This window comes from Salvelinus fontinalis, chromosome 39 (genome assembly GCF_029448725.1).
Source record: "Salvelinus fontinalis isolate EN_2023a chromosome 39, ASM2944872v1, whole genome shotgun sequence".
In the NCBI taxonomy this organism is placed as follows: Eukaryota; Metazoa; Chordata; class Actinopteri; order Salmoniformes; family Salmonidae; genus Salvelinus; species Salvelinus fontinalis.
Window position 1 is genome coordinate 5,532,431 of NC_074703.1, and position 14,337 is coordinate 5,546,767.

The window sequence follows — 14,337 nt, forward strand, 5'->3', positions numbered from 1 at the left end:
CACACCTGGTTCTTCACTGCATGTACACACTGGCTCACACACACACACACACACACACCTGGTTCTTCACTGCATGTACACACTGGCTCACACACACACAGACTGGCTCTCACACAGACACCCACACACCTGGTTCTTCACTGCATGTACACACTGGCTCACACACACACACACACCTGGTACTTCACTGCATGTACACACTGGCTCACACACACACAGACTGGCTCTCACACAGACACCCACACACCTGGTTCTTCACTGCATGTACACACTGGCTCACACACACACACACACACACACACACACACACACACACACACACACACACACACACACACACACACACACACACACACACACACACACACACACACACACACACACCTGGTTCTTCACTGCATGTACACACTGGCTCACACACACACAGGCTGGCTCTCTCACAGACACACACACACCTGGTTCTTCACTGCATGTACACACTGGCTCACACACAGACACCCACACACCTGGTTCTTCACTGCATGTACACACTGGCTCACACACACACACACACACACACACCTGGTTCTTCACTGCATGTACACACTGGCTCACACACACACAGACTGGCTCTCACACAGACACACACACACCTGGTTCTTCACTGCATGTACACACTGGCTCACACACACACACACTGGCTCTCACACAGACACACACACACCTGGTTCTTCACTGCATGTACACACTGGCTCACACACACACAGACTGGCTCTCACACAGACACACACACACCTGGTTCTTCACTGCACGTACACACTGGCTCACACACACACTGGCTGGCTCTCACACACACACACACACCTGGTTCTTCACTGCACATACACACTGGCTCACACACACACAAACTGGATCTCACACATACACACACACACACACCTGGTTCTTCACTGCACACACACACTAGCTGGCTCTCACACAGACACACACACCTGGTTCTTCACTGCACGTACAGTGTCCTGGTAAGCGTTCTAACATTCTAAGGTTCTACACGTAGCCGACGTACCGGATGGTTCCGCTGAACAGCACCGGGTCCTGGAGGATGATGGACAGACGAGACCTCAGGGTCTGGAGGGGCAGCTTACAGATGTCTATACCATCAATGATGATCCGCCCTGAGACGAGATACAGAGAGAGAGAGAGATACAGACAAAGAGACAGAGAGATACAGATAGAGAGAGAGAGAGAGAGAGAAACAGACAGAGACAGAGAGAGAGATACAGACAAAGAGACAGAGAGAGAGAGAGAGAGAGAGATACAGACAGAGAGAGAGAGAGACAGAGAGAGAGATACAGACAGAGAGAGAGAGAAACAGACAGAGACAGAGAGAGAGATACAGACAGAGACAGAGAGAGAGATACAGACAGAGAGAGAGAGAAACAGACAGAGAGAGAGATACAGACAGAGACAGAGAGAGAGAAACAGACAGAGACAGAGAGAGAGAAACAGACAGAGACAGAGAGAGAGATACAGACAGAGACAGAGAGAGAGATACAGACAGAGAGAGAGAGATACAGACATAGAGACAGAGAGAGAGATACAGACAGAGAGACAGAGATACAGACAGAGAGAGATAGAGATACAGACACACAGAGAGAGAGATACAGACACAGAGAGAGAGAGATACAGACAGAGAGACAGAGAGAGATACAGACAGAGAGACAGAGAGATACAGACAGAGACAGAGAGAGAGAGAGATACAGACAGAGAGACAGAGAGAGAGATACAGACAGAGAGAGAGTGAGATACAGACACAGAGAGAGAGAGAGAGATACAGACAGAGACAGAGAGAGAGAGAGAGAGAGAGAGATACAGACAGAGAGGCAGAGAGAGATACAGACAGAGACAGAGAGAGAGATAGATAAAGAGCGAGCGAAGGAGAGCGATACAGACAGACAGAGAGAGAGAGAGCATCAAAGCATATATGGTCTGGTTGTTGATGTCATTCTGTTCTGTATATTGTAGAAGAATACACAAGTAAGCTGAACATCACATTTATTATCATTACTCACTGAACATATTTCACGTTTCTACTCTATTTATTTAGTCTATTTCTGGGGACATTATCTTCCCAAGAATGTCCACTGGCGAGTCTATTAGTACGACTACAGTCAACATCATAGTGTTCAAGCTCGCTCCCTCTGCCTTTATAAGGGGACACTGGTAACAAATCTGTGTCTTAATTCATTGTTATGTAAAATACATTTGTCTGCGGCAGCAGTGCTCGTGTGGAAAAAGAGAGCATGTATTGTTGGGTTTGGTGAAAGACAGGTCTGTCTGAATTGGCTGACTAGGAGCGGTGGAAATACAAAGATTATTCAGACAGAGTAAAACCTGAATATTATCATATGATTGTTTATCAGTGGATTCTGACAAACTGATGTTCAACGTAGGAAAATAAATCCAGAACATTATGTTTGGATTATTCTATTTATGACATTTGGCCAGAGGCTGGAGATATGCTTACCAACAATAACAGGCCCCCTGCAGAAAGTTGTGTACAAAGGACAACTAAATATGACGTCATCATAGGATGTCAGGATGACAGTGACCACAGGGCCGTGCTGTGTAAACAGAGGAAACTAAAAGGAGGCTATGGATTTCAGCAGAGGACCTATTTCCCTTTATCAGATGAGAATAAACACAGCTCCACTCAGACTAACTACCATATTATAACATCAGCCCCCTCTGACTTTTGAAAGGGCACTTTGGGACAGGAAAGTCAAGGAAATAGTTTGACCTTTGGTGTCAGCGTTTGGTTGCAGTCACCATAGTTATGTTATGTCCACTAGCACTTCACTACTGAAAAAGAGTCATAGGGACTGTGAGGAGGACTGTGAGGAGCACTGTGAGGAGCACTGTGAGGAGGACTGTGAGGAGGACTGTGAGGAGGACTGTGAGGAGCACTGTGAGGAGGACTGTGAGGAGGACTGTGAGGAGGACTGTGAGGAGGACTGTGAGGAGGACTGTGAGGAGCACTGTGAGGAGGACTGTGAGGAGCACTGTGAGGAGGACTGTGAGGAGCACTGTGAGGAGGACTGTGAGGAGGACTGTGAGGAGGACTGAGGAGGACTGTGAGGAGGACTGTGGGGAGCAGTGTGAGGAGGACTGTGAGGAGGACTGTGGGGAGCACTGTGAGGAGGACTGTGAGGAGGACTGTGAGGAGGACTGTGAGTAGGACTGTGAGGAGGACTGTGGGGAGGACTGTGAGGAGCACTGTGAGGAGGACTGTGAGGAGGACTGTGAGGAGGACTGTGGGGAGGACTGTGAGGAGGACTGTGAGGAGGACTGTGAGGAGGACTGTGAGGAGGACTGTGGGGAGGACTGTGAGGAGGACTGTGAGGAGCACTGTGAGGAGGACTGTGAGGAGGACTGTGAGGAGGACTGTGAGAGGACTGTGAGGAGCACTGTGAGAGGGTTTTGTACAACCACTTCTTTCAATCTACTGTAAAATAAAAACAGACATTCACTATGAGGGAGCTGTGTAACGAGTGCTAGGCCTGAGCATCAAGGCTCCTGTCCACAGCTTCAGAGGCCTTCTACACCTGACTCACAGGAGAGAGAGAGACTAACCTTCAAACACGTCGACCATATTGAAGAAGGCCAGAGAGAGGGAGGACTTTCCACTTCCTGTGCGTCCACAGATGCCCACCTAGAGAGAGGAGAGGGAGAAAGAGGGGATTGATTAGTTATTAAACAGTCATTACATGCCAGTGGGAGACACAATCTGTCACAGCTTGGCCCTCTACTCTCATGAACAAGACTAGGAGTTTTTCCTCACAAGGTAAAACTCAGAGTCCTACAGAAACTTTAATTTAACAGTACATTACTGTAAAGTTTACAGTAACATAGTGTCCCTTTTTTTCAGTAACTAACACTGCCAGTAAATTACCTTAAAAACAAGAGGATTGTATTTTTTACAGTGTAGTTACTGTATAAAATGGAGCTACCCATAAACAAGCGGTCAGCCTCACACACAACCACAATACATGACTATTCTTAGATCTGGACCGAATTACACAGTTCCACACTCACATGTTCTCTCATTGTGTCAGACACCACACACACACAGCCACACACACAGCCAGGCCTCTCTACTAAGGGTTTATATCCCCAGATTTAAGATGTTTGAGTATATGAGGATTAATGTGATACCTAAACTGAGTCAGATTAAAAGGGGAATACAGGGAGGCTGTAGAACTTGAGGCTCAACAGGAGACACTAACCTCATCATGCTCTTCCAGACATAATATCCAGCCCTGGAATGCTTATAAGACACCGTTACAGATACACAGATAGAGAGATACCTAATATCCAGATCTGCTTATAAAACACTCACAGATACAGATAGAGAGATCCCTAATATCCAGCCCTGCTTACAGAGCACTCACAGATACACAGATAGAGAGATCCCTAATATCCAGCCCTGCTTACAGAGCACTCACAGATACACAGATAGAGAGATCCCTAATATCCAGCCCTGCTTACAGAGCACTCACAGATACACAGATAGAGAGATCCCTAATATCCAGCCCTGCTTACAGAGCACTCACAGATACACAGATAGAGAGATCCCTAATATCCAGCCCTGCTTATAAAACACTCACAGATACACAGATAGAGAGATACCTAATATCCATCCCTGCTTATAAAACACTCACAGATACACAGATAGAGAGATCCCTAATATCCAGCCCTGCTTACAGAGCACTCACAGATACACAGATAGAGAGATCCCTAATATCCAGCCCTGCTTACAGAGCACTCACAGATACACAGAGAGATCCCTAATATCCAGCCCTGCTTACAGAGCACGGTGTCAAAGAGAGATACTAGAACACCTACTTCAGTCCTGGCTATTGTTCCAGCCCAGCATGAACTAACACACCTGATTCAACAAGTCAAGGGCTCCATGAACTACTCAATCAGTTGAATAATGTGTGTATCAGTGGAGGCTGCTGAGGGGAGGACGGCTCATAATAATGACTGGAATGGAGTGAATGGAATGGCATCAAACCATGTGTTTGATGTGTTTGATACCATCCCACTGATTCCGCTCCAGCCATTACCACGAGCCCGTCCTCCCCAATTAAGGTGCCACCAACCTCCTGTGGTGTGTTGGTACTGGGCTGGATCAAAAGCCTGCACAACCCGTGTCTCTCTAGGACCAGGACTGAAGAACACGGTCTCAGCAGGAGTTCTAGTAGCTCTGTATCTCTGCTTCTCTGCTCTGGACTGGATTCTCTATCTCCCTGTGTATCTGCATTCAGGCTCCTCACAGCAGAAGTGAAGCAGCCTCATCAGGTCAGATAGCAGGAGTCTGCTGAGGTACAGTAACACTGCCCTGAGAGAACGGACGTGTGTGTGCCGAAAGCTGTAAGACGTACGCCACACGGAGTCGCTGCCACCAACTAGTACGTTTCTTCACTACGTGTCAACACACAGTTGAGTTTAGGCACAGGGCTGTGATTCAAACAGAAAGTAAACGTCCGCTTGCTTTTCACTGCTTTGTGATCTTTATTCAGCGATATAGTCAGGAACAACGTGTGAAGTCACAGTTGCGTTAAGGGGAGGGCTCTGTGAGCGGGTGTGACTTACGTTCTGCCCAGGGTTGCTTAGCTCCCTAAATGTGATCTTTATTGAAGCTACAGCAACAATGTGCCATCTCACAGTCGCGTTAAGACACAGGGCTGTTACTTACCTTCTGCCCAGGGTTGATGTAGGCATTAACGTGTTTGAGGACAGGCTTCAGAAGGGGGTCGTAACGGACACACAGATCCTGGATCTTTATCTCTCCGTGCTGGGGCCAGTCCTCGGGGACCTGGGAGGTATCTGGACAGAACACATATAGTCCACCATTAATAAAACATGAATGAGATGTGTAATTATATACTGTGATCACACACAATAACTAGGGATAGCAGTTTTTCCTTGACAGGAACAGAAAAATTCTGGGCCCTAGTTATAGCCTACAGCACAATAACACATACTGTAGAGCATCCAGGACAGTCATACAGTAGAGCATCCAGGACAGTCATACAGTAGAGCATCCAGGACAGTCATACAGTAGTACATCCAGGACAGTCATACAGTAGAGCATCCAGGACAGTCATACAGTAGTACATCCAGCACAGTCATACAGTAGGACATCCAGGACAGTCATACAGTAGTACATCCAGGACAGTCATACAGTAGTACATCCAGCACAGTCATACAGTAGGACATCCAGCACAGTCATACAGTAGAGCATCCAGCACAGTCATACAGTAGTACATCCAGGACAGTCATACAGTAGTACATCCAGGACAGTCATACAGTAGAGCATCCAGGACAGTCATACAGTAGTACATCCAGGACAGTCATACAGTAGAGCATCCAGGACAGTCATACAGTAGTACATCCAGGACAGTCATACAGTAGTACATCCAGGACAGTCATACAGTAGTACATCCAGGACAGTCATACAGTAGTACATCCAGGACAGTCATACAGTAGTACATCCAGGACAGTCATACAGTAGTACATCCAGGAAAGTCATAGATTAGTGAATTTGGGGACAGTCACACAACTGACGATGCAGTAAACAGAGGTCTCTTTGTCAAAAGTGGTGCCCTAAGTGCTACTCAGGACCACTCTTCCTACTGTGACCAGGCTCTGGTCTGTTTAGACTGCAGCATTTAGCTACTTCAAAAGTAGTCTGTGTTGTACTGCTAAAACCAGGCATGCAGTCCTTAAAATAAGGGTTGGTGGTTCTCCTCATGACTTAAGATCTTCGAATGGACGCAGAGGAAAGAAAAGGACTAAATGAATCAAAGGGAAGGATGATAAAACAGGGCAAGATGACAGCTCGTTGCTTGGACAAGCTCCACTCATTATCGTTGTATTGCTATCAGGGCCAAACTTTCCATTACGTCACAGTGTAGGAGGACAGCCCACTCTGGCAGGGGTGCTTTGACCACAGGACTCAAGCAGGGCCACGGCTCTAGAGATGGGGGACTCTCTTCTCCCTCTCATCCATCTCTTCCTCCTCAAGAAGCTCTCCTCTCTCTCCTCCTCCTCTCCTCTCTCTCCTCCTCCTCTCCTCCCTCTCCTCCTCTTTTCCTCCCTCTTCAATCTCACCTCCTAGTTGTTCCCCAATAACCTCCTCCCTTAGTTCTAGCCCTCTTATCTTCCTCTCCCAAGAGACATGACCCCTTCTCTTCTTTTTTAACATCGCCATGGCAACAGCACATCACATAAACTTCGATGTTGCTTTGTAAGGAGACCCGTAACGGGACTATTGTAAACTCCACAGAGACACACTAGAGAAATGATGTTGGAATCCGGGAGGAGAAACAGAGTCTGTGTCAGGTCGTTCTGCCCCACACTGTAAATCTAAAGACGTTACCATACTGTCAGATTGTTGCCCTGTGCGGTTGACTGTTCTATTGCCATGGATGTTTAAATATAGTCCTTATAGATGTGTAGAAGCCTAGACTATGTTGAGCCATCCTCGCTGTTAGGCTACCTGCTGCCCCTTTACTATAGACTTAATCTGTATAAAGCCTCGCTATTGTTATTTTACTGCTGCTCTTTAATTATTTGTTACTTTCATTTCTTATTTTTGTAGGTATTCTTCTTAACTGCATTGTTGGTTAAGGGCTTGTAAGTAAACATCTCACTGTAAAGTCTACACCCGTTGTATTCGGCGCATGTGACAAATACAATTGTATTTTATTTAATTTGATCTCGGAACACAGAACCAAATTGTGCAGCACACTGGCCAGCTACAGTCTGTCATGGGACAGTGCTTAGTTGAACATCTATGGATTTCATTTTGTGAGGGACTTTTCAAATAGCGTGAGCAGAGATGATGATCATATTTTGAACTGTGTGTTTCAGCAGGATTCCAATTACCCTGTTCTATTGACTGTGTGTTTCAGCAGGATTCCATTTCCCTGTTCTATTGACTGTGTGTTTCAGCAGGATTCCATTACCCTGTTCTATTGACTGCGTGTTTCAGCAGGATTCCATTACCCTGTTCTATTGACTGTGTGTTTCAGCAGGATTCCATTACCCTGTTCTATTGACTGTGTTTCAGCAGGATTCCAATTACCCTGTTCTATTGACTGTGTTTCAGCAGGATTCCATTACCCTGTTCTATTGACTGTGTGTTTCAGCAGGATTCCATTACCCTGTTCTATTGACTGTGTTTCAGCAGGATTCCAATTACCCTGTTCTATTGACTGTGTGTTTCAGCAGGATTCCATTACCCTGTTCTATTGACTGTGTGTTTCAGCAGGATTCCATTACCCTGTTCTATTGACTGTGTGTTTCAGCAGGATTCCAATTACCCTGTTCTATTGACTGTGTGTTTCAGCAGGATTCCATTACCCTGTTCTATTGACTGTGTTTCAGCAGGATTCCATTACCCTGTTCTATTGACTGTGTGTTCAGCAGGATTCCATTACCCTGTTCTATTGACTGTGTTTCAGCAGGATTCCATTACCCTGTTCTATTGACTGTGTGTTTCAGCAGGATTCAATTACCCTGTTCTATTGACTGTGTTTCAGCAGGATTCCATTACCCTGTTCTATTGACTGTGTTTCAGCAGGATTCCATTACCCTGTTCTATTGACTGTGTTTCAGCAGGATTCCAATTACCCTGTTCTATTGACTGTGTGTTTCAGCAGGATTCCATTACCCTGTTCTATTGACTGGTGTTTCAGCAGGATTCCATTACCCTGTTCTATTGACTGTGTTTCAGCAGGATTCCAATTACCCTGTTCTATTGACTGTGTGTTTCAGCAGGATTCCATTACCCTGTTCTATTGACTGTGTTTCAGCAGGATTCCATTACCCTGTTCTATTGACTGTGTGTTTCAGCAGGATTCCATTACCCTGTTCTATTGACTGTGTTTCAGCAGGATTCCATTACCCTGTTCTATTGACTGTGTGTTTCAGCAGGATTCCATTACCCTGTTCTATTGACTGTGTTTCAGCAGGATTCCATTACCCTGTTCTATTGACTGTGTTTCAGCAGGATTCCATTACCCTGTTCTATTGACTGTGTTTCAGCAGGATTCCATTACCCTGTTCTATTGACTGTGTGTTTCAGCAGGATTCCATTACCCTGTTCTATTGACTGTGTGTTTCAGCAGGATTCCATTACCCTGTTCTATTGACTGTGTGTTTCAGCAGGATTCCATTACCCTGTTCTATTGACTGTGTGTTTCAGCAGGATTCCATTACCCTGTTCTATTGACTGTGTGTTTCAGCAGGATTCCATTACCCTGTTCTATTGACTGTGTGTTTCAGCAGGATTCCATTACCCTGTTCTATTGACTGCTGACTATTTTAAACCAAATCTTGCGTGTGCACTGTCCAGCTTCTGTCACAAGGGACTCCAGGGTATTGGGAAGCAGCATTTGGTGTGGGAGTGTTTAGTTTACCCATGGAGCCTTCGTAGTTCTCAGACTCTGTACTCAGGAAGCTGTTGACCTTCTTTACAGCAGCCATCTGGACTTCTAAGTCAGCCAGGTTCCTCACCACCCAGTTCAGGTAGTTGGTCACCTGGGTAACGGGAGGTAAACACAATATATATTTCATATATATATTTTTTTTTAATAGTTCTATGAAGTGTCATTACTAGGTATAGAAATAATACTACTATTAATAATACTATTAATTATAATAATTGTTATTATTATTATTCTAATATGTCTGAGTGGGAGTCTTTTTTACCCATTGCCTTGGACAATCTGAGGTAAACCAAAGGTATTTAATGGTTGAGAAGAATACATAAAAGGCTGATCAGTCAGAAGAGAGTACTATGGAGAAGAGTCGTGGATGGGCTATGCTCTCTGAGGAGTGATAAGCCCACAGAAAAAAATACTGTGGAGTTTTTGTTACAGTAAAAACAAAGATGAATGCTGAGGACAATACAGCTTATATTGTTTCACATCTTCTGTCAGTGGGAGAGGAATACAATCCATCTATTAAAAATATCCCTTCTCTACAAAGGACTGGCAACAATACTCCTCTCATTAATGTGACTGATGCAGTCCTTCTCTGTACAGTTCCATAAATGGTCTACTGAATCCGTTGTCTAAATAGTTGCTGCCTTGACATCTTGTAAACGTCTGAATGGGCAATACAACTACAATCAGATCCAGGTGAATAAGAGCCTGTAATTAAAAAGATTCTCATCTGATGAAGTTGATCCTGTACAGTGTTTCTGTGCTGTGGGTACATTCATGTTTGTGTGACATTGGGGAGACGGTGACTCACTGTAAGGGCGTAGGTCAGGCCTAACCCCACCATGCTAGAGGGAAGGTTCATGCCAGAGCTCCATATTGAGGCTACTGCTGCTGTTAACACAATGACAGCACCCAGGTAGTCCTGGGAGAGAGAGAGAGACAGATAAGATAGTTAGAGGGAGAGAGAGAGAGAGACAGATAAGATAGTTAGAGGGAGAGAGAGAGAGACAGATAAGATAGTTAGAGGGAGAGAGAGAGAGAGACAGATAAGATAGTTAGAGGGAGGGAGAGAGAGAGACAGATAAGATAGTTAGAGGGAGAGAGAGAGAGAGAGAGACAGATAAGATAGTTAGAGGGAGAGAGAGAGAGACAGATAAGATAGTTAGAGGGAGAGAGAGAGAGAGACAGATAAGATAGTTAGAGGGAGAGAGAGAGACAGATAAGATAGTTAGAGGGAGAGAGAGAGACAGATAAGATAGTTAGAGGGAGAGAGAGAGAGAGAGAGACAGAGAGACAGATAAGATAGTTAGAGGGAGAGAGAGAGACAGATAAGATAGTTAGAGGGAGCGAGAGAGAGAGACAGATAAGATAGTTAGAGGGAGAGAGAGACAGATAAGATAGTTAGAGGGAGAGAGAGAGAGAGACAGAGAGACAGATAAGATAGTTAGAGGGAGAGAGAGAGGTCATGATCAGATGAGCTCCTGCATTTTTCAGCATTTTCTTTAAAAAATATAGATTTAGAGTTAGTTAAACTTGGATTTTTTGTCAGGAACACATACAGGATGCTACCCTCTACAACATAACCCTAAATTCAAATCCAAACTCAAAACCTACAACCTGATTTTGGACGGAATTACGGAATCACCTGAAAGATTCACAAATACTGTCACGACTTCCGCCGAGGTCGGCCCTTCTCCTTGTTCGGGTGGTGTTCGGCGGTCGACGTCGCCGGCTTTCTAGTCACCATCGATCTATTTTTCAGTTTCGTTTTGTTTTGTCTGTATTGTACACACCTGGTATCAATTCCCCCCATCATGTTCCCTATTTAACCACTCTGTCTTTCATTGATGTTTGTCCGTGATTGTTTGTACGTTAGGTGTTGTATTCGATACGTGTTCGTATTTGTTTCTTTCCATTTTATGGAATTGTGCATATATTTTGAGTAAAGACTCTGTGGTTTTCACTCAGACCTGCTTCCTGCGTTTGACTCCAAACATTCTCCTCACACAACCCTGACAGAATCACGGACCTATTTCAAATGGAGTCAGCAGGCGCAGCCAGCCCTTCTCTCCCAGTAGAGGAGCAGGTTCAACAGCACGCAACTATGTTGCATAGGTTAGGGACAGCCATGGATCGTGTGCTGCAGACTATGGATAGATGGGAGAGAGGAGGTCTCCCGGTACATCAGAACCCAGCACCAACCCCAGCACCAACACCAGCACCTCTACCTACACCACCATCCATCCCTCCACTGGTCGGAACCAGTGGAATTCGGCTCTCGCTTCCGGGAGCGTATGACGGAACAGCGGCCGGGTGTCAGGGTTTCCTTCTACAGCTGGAGTTATACCTGGCATCTGTTCATCCGTCCCCGTCAGGACACGAGAGGGTGGGCGCTCTCATCTCCTGTCTGACTGGTAAAGCCCTGGAGTGGGCCAACGCCATCTGGGGAAGAGAGGGATCTACCCTGGATGATTATGATGACTTCTCTCGCCGCTTCCGGGCAGTGTTTGACCATCCACCTGAAGGGAGAGCGGCGGGAGAGCGATTGTTCCATCTCAGGCAGGGGATGAGGAGCGCTCAAGATTTCGCTTTGGACTTTCGTACTCTGGCCGCTGGTGCTGGATGGAATGAGCGGGCCCTGATCGATCATTATAGGTGTAGTCTACGAGAGGACGTTCGTAGGGAGCTAGCCTGCAGGGACACCACTCTCAACCTGGACCAGCTGGTAGATTTATCTATCCGGCTGGATAACCTGTTAGCTTCCCGCGGGCGTCTAGATCGGGGTCCGCCCATTCCAGAACACAGCTCCTTGGATCCAACCCCTATGGAGTTGGGAGGGGCTTCTAGGAGGGAGACCGGAGGGGGAACCACTCCATGTACCAACTGTGGACGCAGAGGGCACACTGCTGTCCGGTGCTGGGGTGTTTCTCCTGGGAATCGAGGTAGCAGGCGGAGCACTGGTGGGTCGTCTCAGGTGAGTAGGCACATAACTCACCCAGAGCCTTCTGTTGCCCTCATGTGGTTATCTATAGAATTTCCTGGGTTTTCCCCACATTCCCAGCATAAGGCGCTAGTAGATTCAGGCGCAGCTGGGAACTTTATTGACCGCACTTTGGCTCATAGCTTAGGGATCCCTATTATTCCGGTTGATGTTCCCTTCCCTGTACATGCCTTAGATAGTCGTCCTTTGGGGTCGGGGCTGGTTGGGGAGGTCACAGTGCCCATCGTTATGAGAACGCGGGAGGATCACGAGGAGAGAATTTGTCTCTTTCTAATTGACTCTCCTGCGTTTCCTGTTGTGTTGGGTCTTCCCTGGTTGGCCTCTCATGATCCGATTATTTCATGGCAACAGAGGGCTCTCAAGGGATGGTCCTGTCAGTGTTCAGGGAGGTGTGTAGGTGTTTCCTTAGGTGCTACTACGGTGGAAAGTCCAAACCAGGTTTCCACCATGCACATTCCTCCCGAATATGCCGATTTGGCACTCGCCTTCTGTAAAAAGAAGGCGACTCAATTACCACCCCATCGACCGGGGGATTGTGTGATAGATCTCTTGGTAGACGCTAAACTTCCCAGGAGTCACGTGTATCCACTGTCACAGGAGGAGACAGTGGCTATGGAGACATATGTCACCGAATCTCTGGGACAGGGATACATTCGGCCTTCCATCTCACCTGTCTCCTCGAGTTTCTTTTTTGTGAAGAAGAAGGATGGAGGTTTGCGTCCGTGTATTGATTATCGCGGATTAAATAAGATCACAGTAAAATACAGTTACCCGCTACCACTTATAGCGAGTATGACCGAGTCATTACACGGGGCGCGCTTCTTCACAAAATTGGACCTCAGGAGCGCTTACAACCTGGTGCGTATCAAGAAGGGAGATGAGTGGAAGACAGCTTTTAGCACCACTTCTGGGCATTATGAGTACCGAGTCATGCCGTACGGGTTAATGAATGCTCCATCAGTCTTCCAATCCTTTGTGGATGAGATTTTCAGGGACCTGCACGGGCAGGGTGTAGTGGTGTATATCGATGACATTCTGATATACTCCGCTACACGCGCCGAGCATGTGTCCCTAGTGCGCAGGGTGCTTGGTCGACTGTTGGAGCATGACCTGTATGTCAAGGCTGAGAAATGTCTGTTCTTCCAACAGTCCATCTCCTTCCTAGGGTACCGCTTTTCTGCGTCAGGGGTAGAGATGGAGAATGACCGCATTTCAGCCGTGCGTAATTGGCCGACTCCAACCACGGTAAAGGAAGTGCAGCGGTTTTTAGGGTTTGCCAACTACTACCGGAGATTTATCCGGGGTTTTGGTCAGGTAGCGGCTCCCATTACCTCACTGCTGAAGGGAGGACCGGTGCGACTGCAGTGGACAGCTGGAGCGGACAGGGCGTTTGGTCACCTGAAGGCTCTGTTTACCTCAGCTCCCGTGCTGGCGCATCCTGATCCTTCCTTAGCATTCATAGTTGAGGTGGACGCGTCCGAGGCGGGGATAGGGGCTGTGCTGTCTCAGCGCTCGGGTACGCCACTAAAACTCCGCCCCTGTGCATTCTTTTCGAAGAAGCTCAGCCCGGCGGAGCGAAACTATGATGTGGGGGACCGGGAGTTGCTGGCTGTTGTCATGGCTCTGAAAGCGTGGAGACATTGGCTTGAGGGGGCAAGACACCCTTTTCTCATTTGGACTGACCACCGCAATCTGGAATACATCCGGGCGGCGAGGAGAATGAACCCTCGCCAGGCAAGGTGGGCCATGTTTTTCACCCGTTTTGATTTCACCCTTTCCTACAAACCAGGTTCCCAGAACGTTAACCTGTTGGGGATGGGGGCGCTGTTTAGACTATTT

General features: G+C 46.8%; 1 protein-coding gene across 10 annotated transcripts in view; it reads right to left on the reverse strand.

Annotated features, from left to right (window-relative positions):
* Window positions 1-14,337, reverse strand: part of LOC129838466 (ATP-binding cassette sub-family C member 9-like) — an 84,104-nt gene that overhangs the window by 13,660 nt on the left and 56,107 nt on the right. For all 10 annotated transcript variants that reach the window (XM_055905433.1, XM_055905434.1, XM_055905437.1 and 7 more), the window contains 5 exons: window positions 10,309-10,419; window positions 9,471-9,591; window positions 5,741-5,871; window positions 3,613-3,691; window positions 1,046-1,154 (listed from right to left, as the gene is read on the reverse strand). In XM_055905433.1, the coding sequence (XP_055761408.1) occupies window positions 1,046-1,154; window positions 3,613-3,691; window positions 5,741-5,871; window positions 9,471-9,591; window positions 10,309-10,419 (551 nt within the window). The remainder of the gene's footprint in view (window positions 1-1,045; window positions 1,155-3,612; window positions 3,692-5,740; window positions 5,872-9,470; window positions 9,592-10,308; window positions 10,420-14,337) is intronic.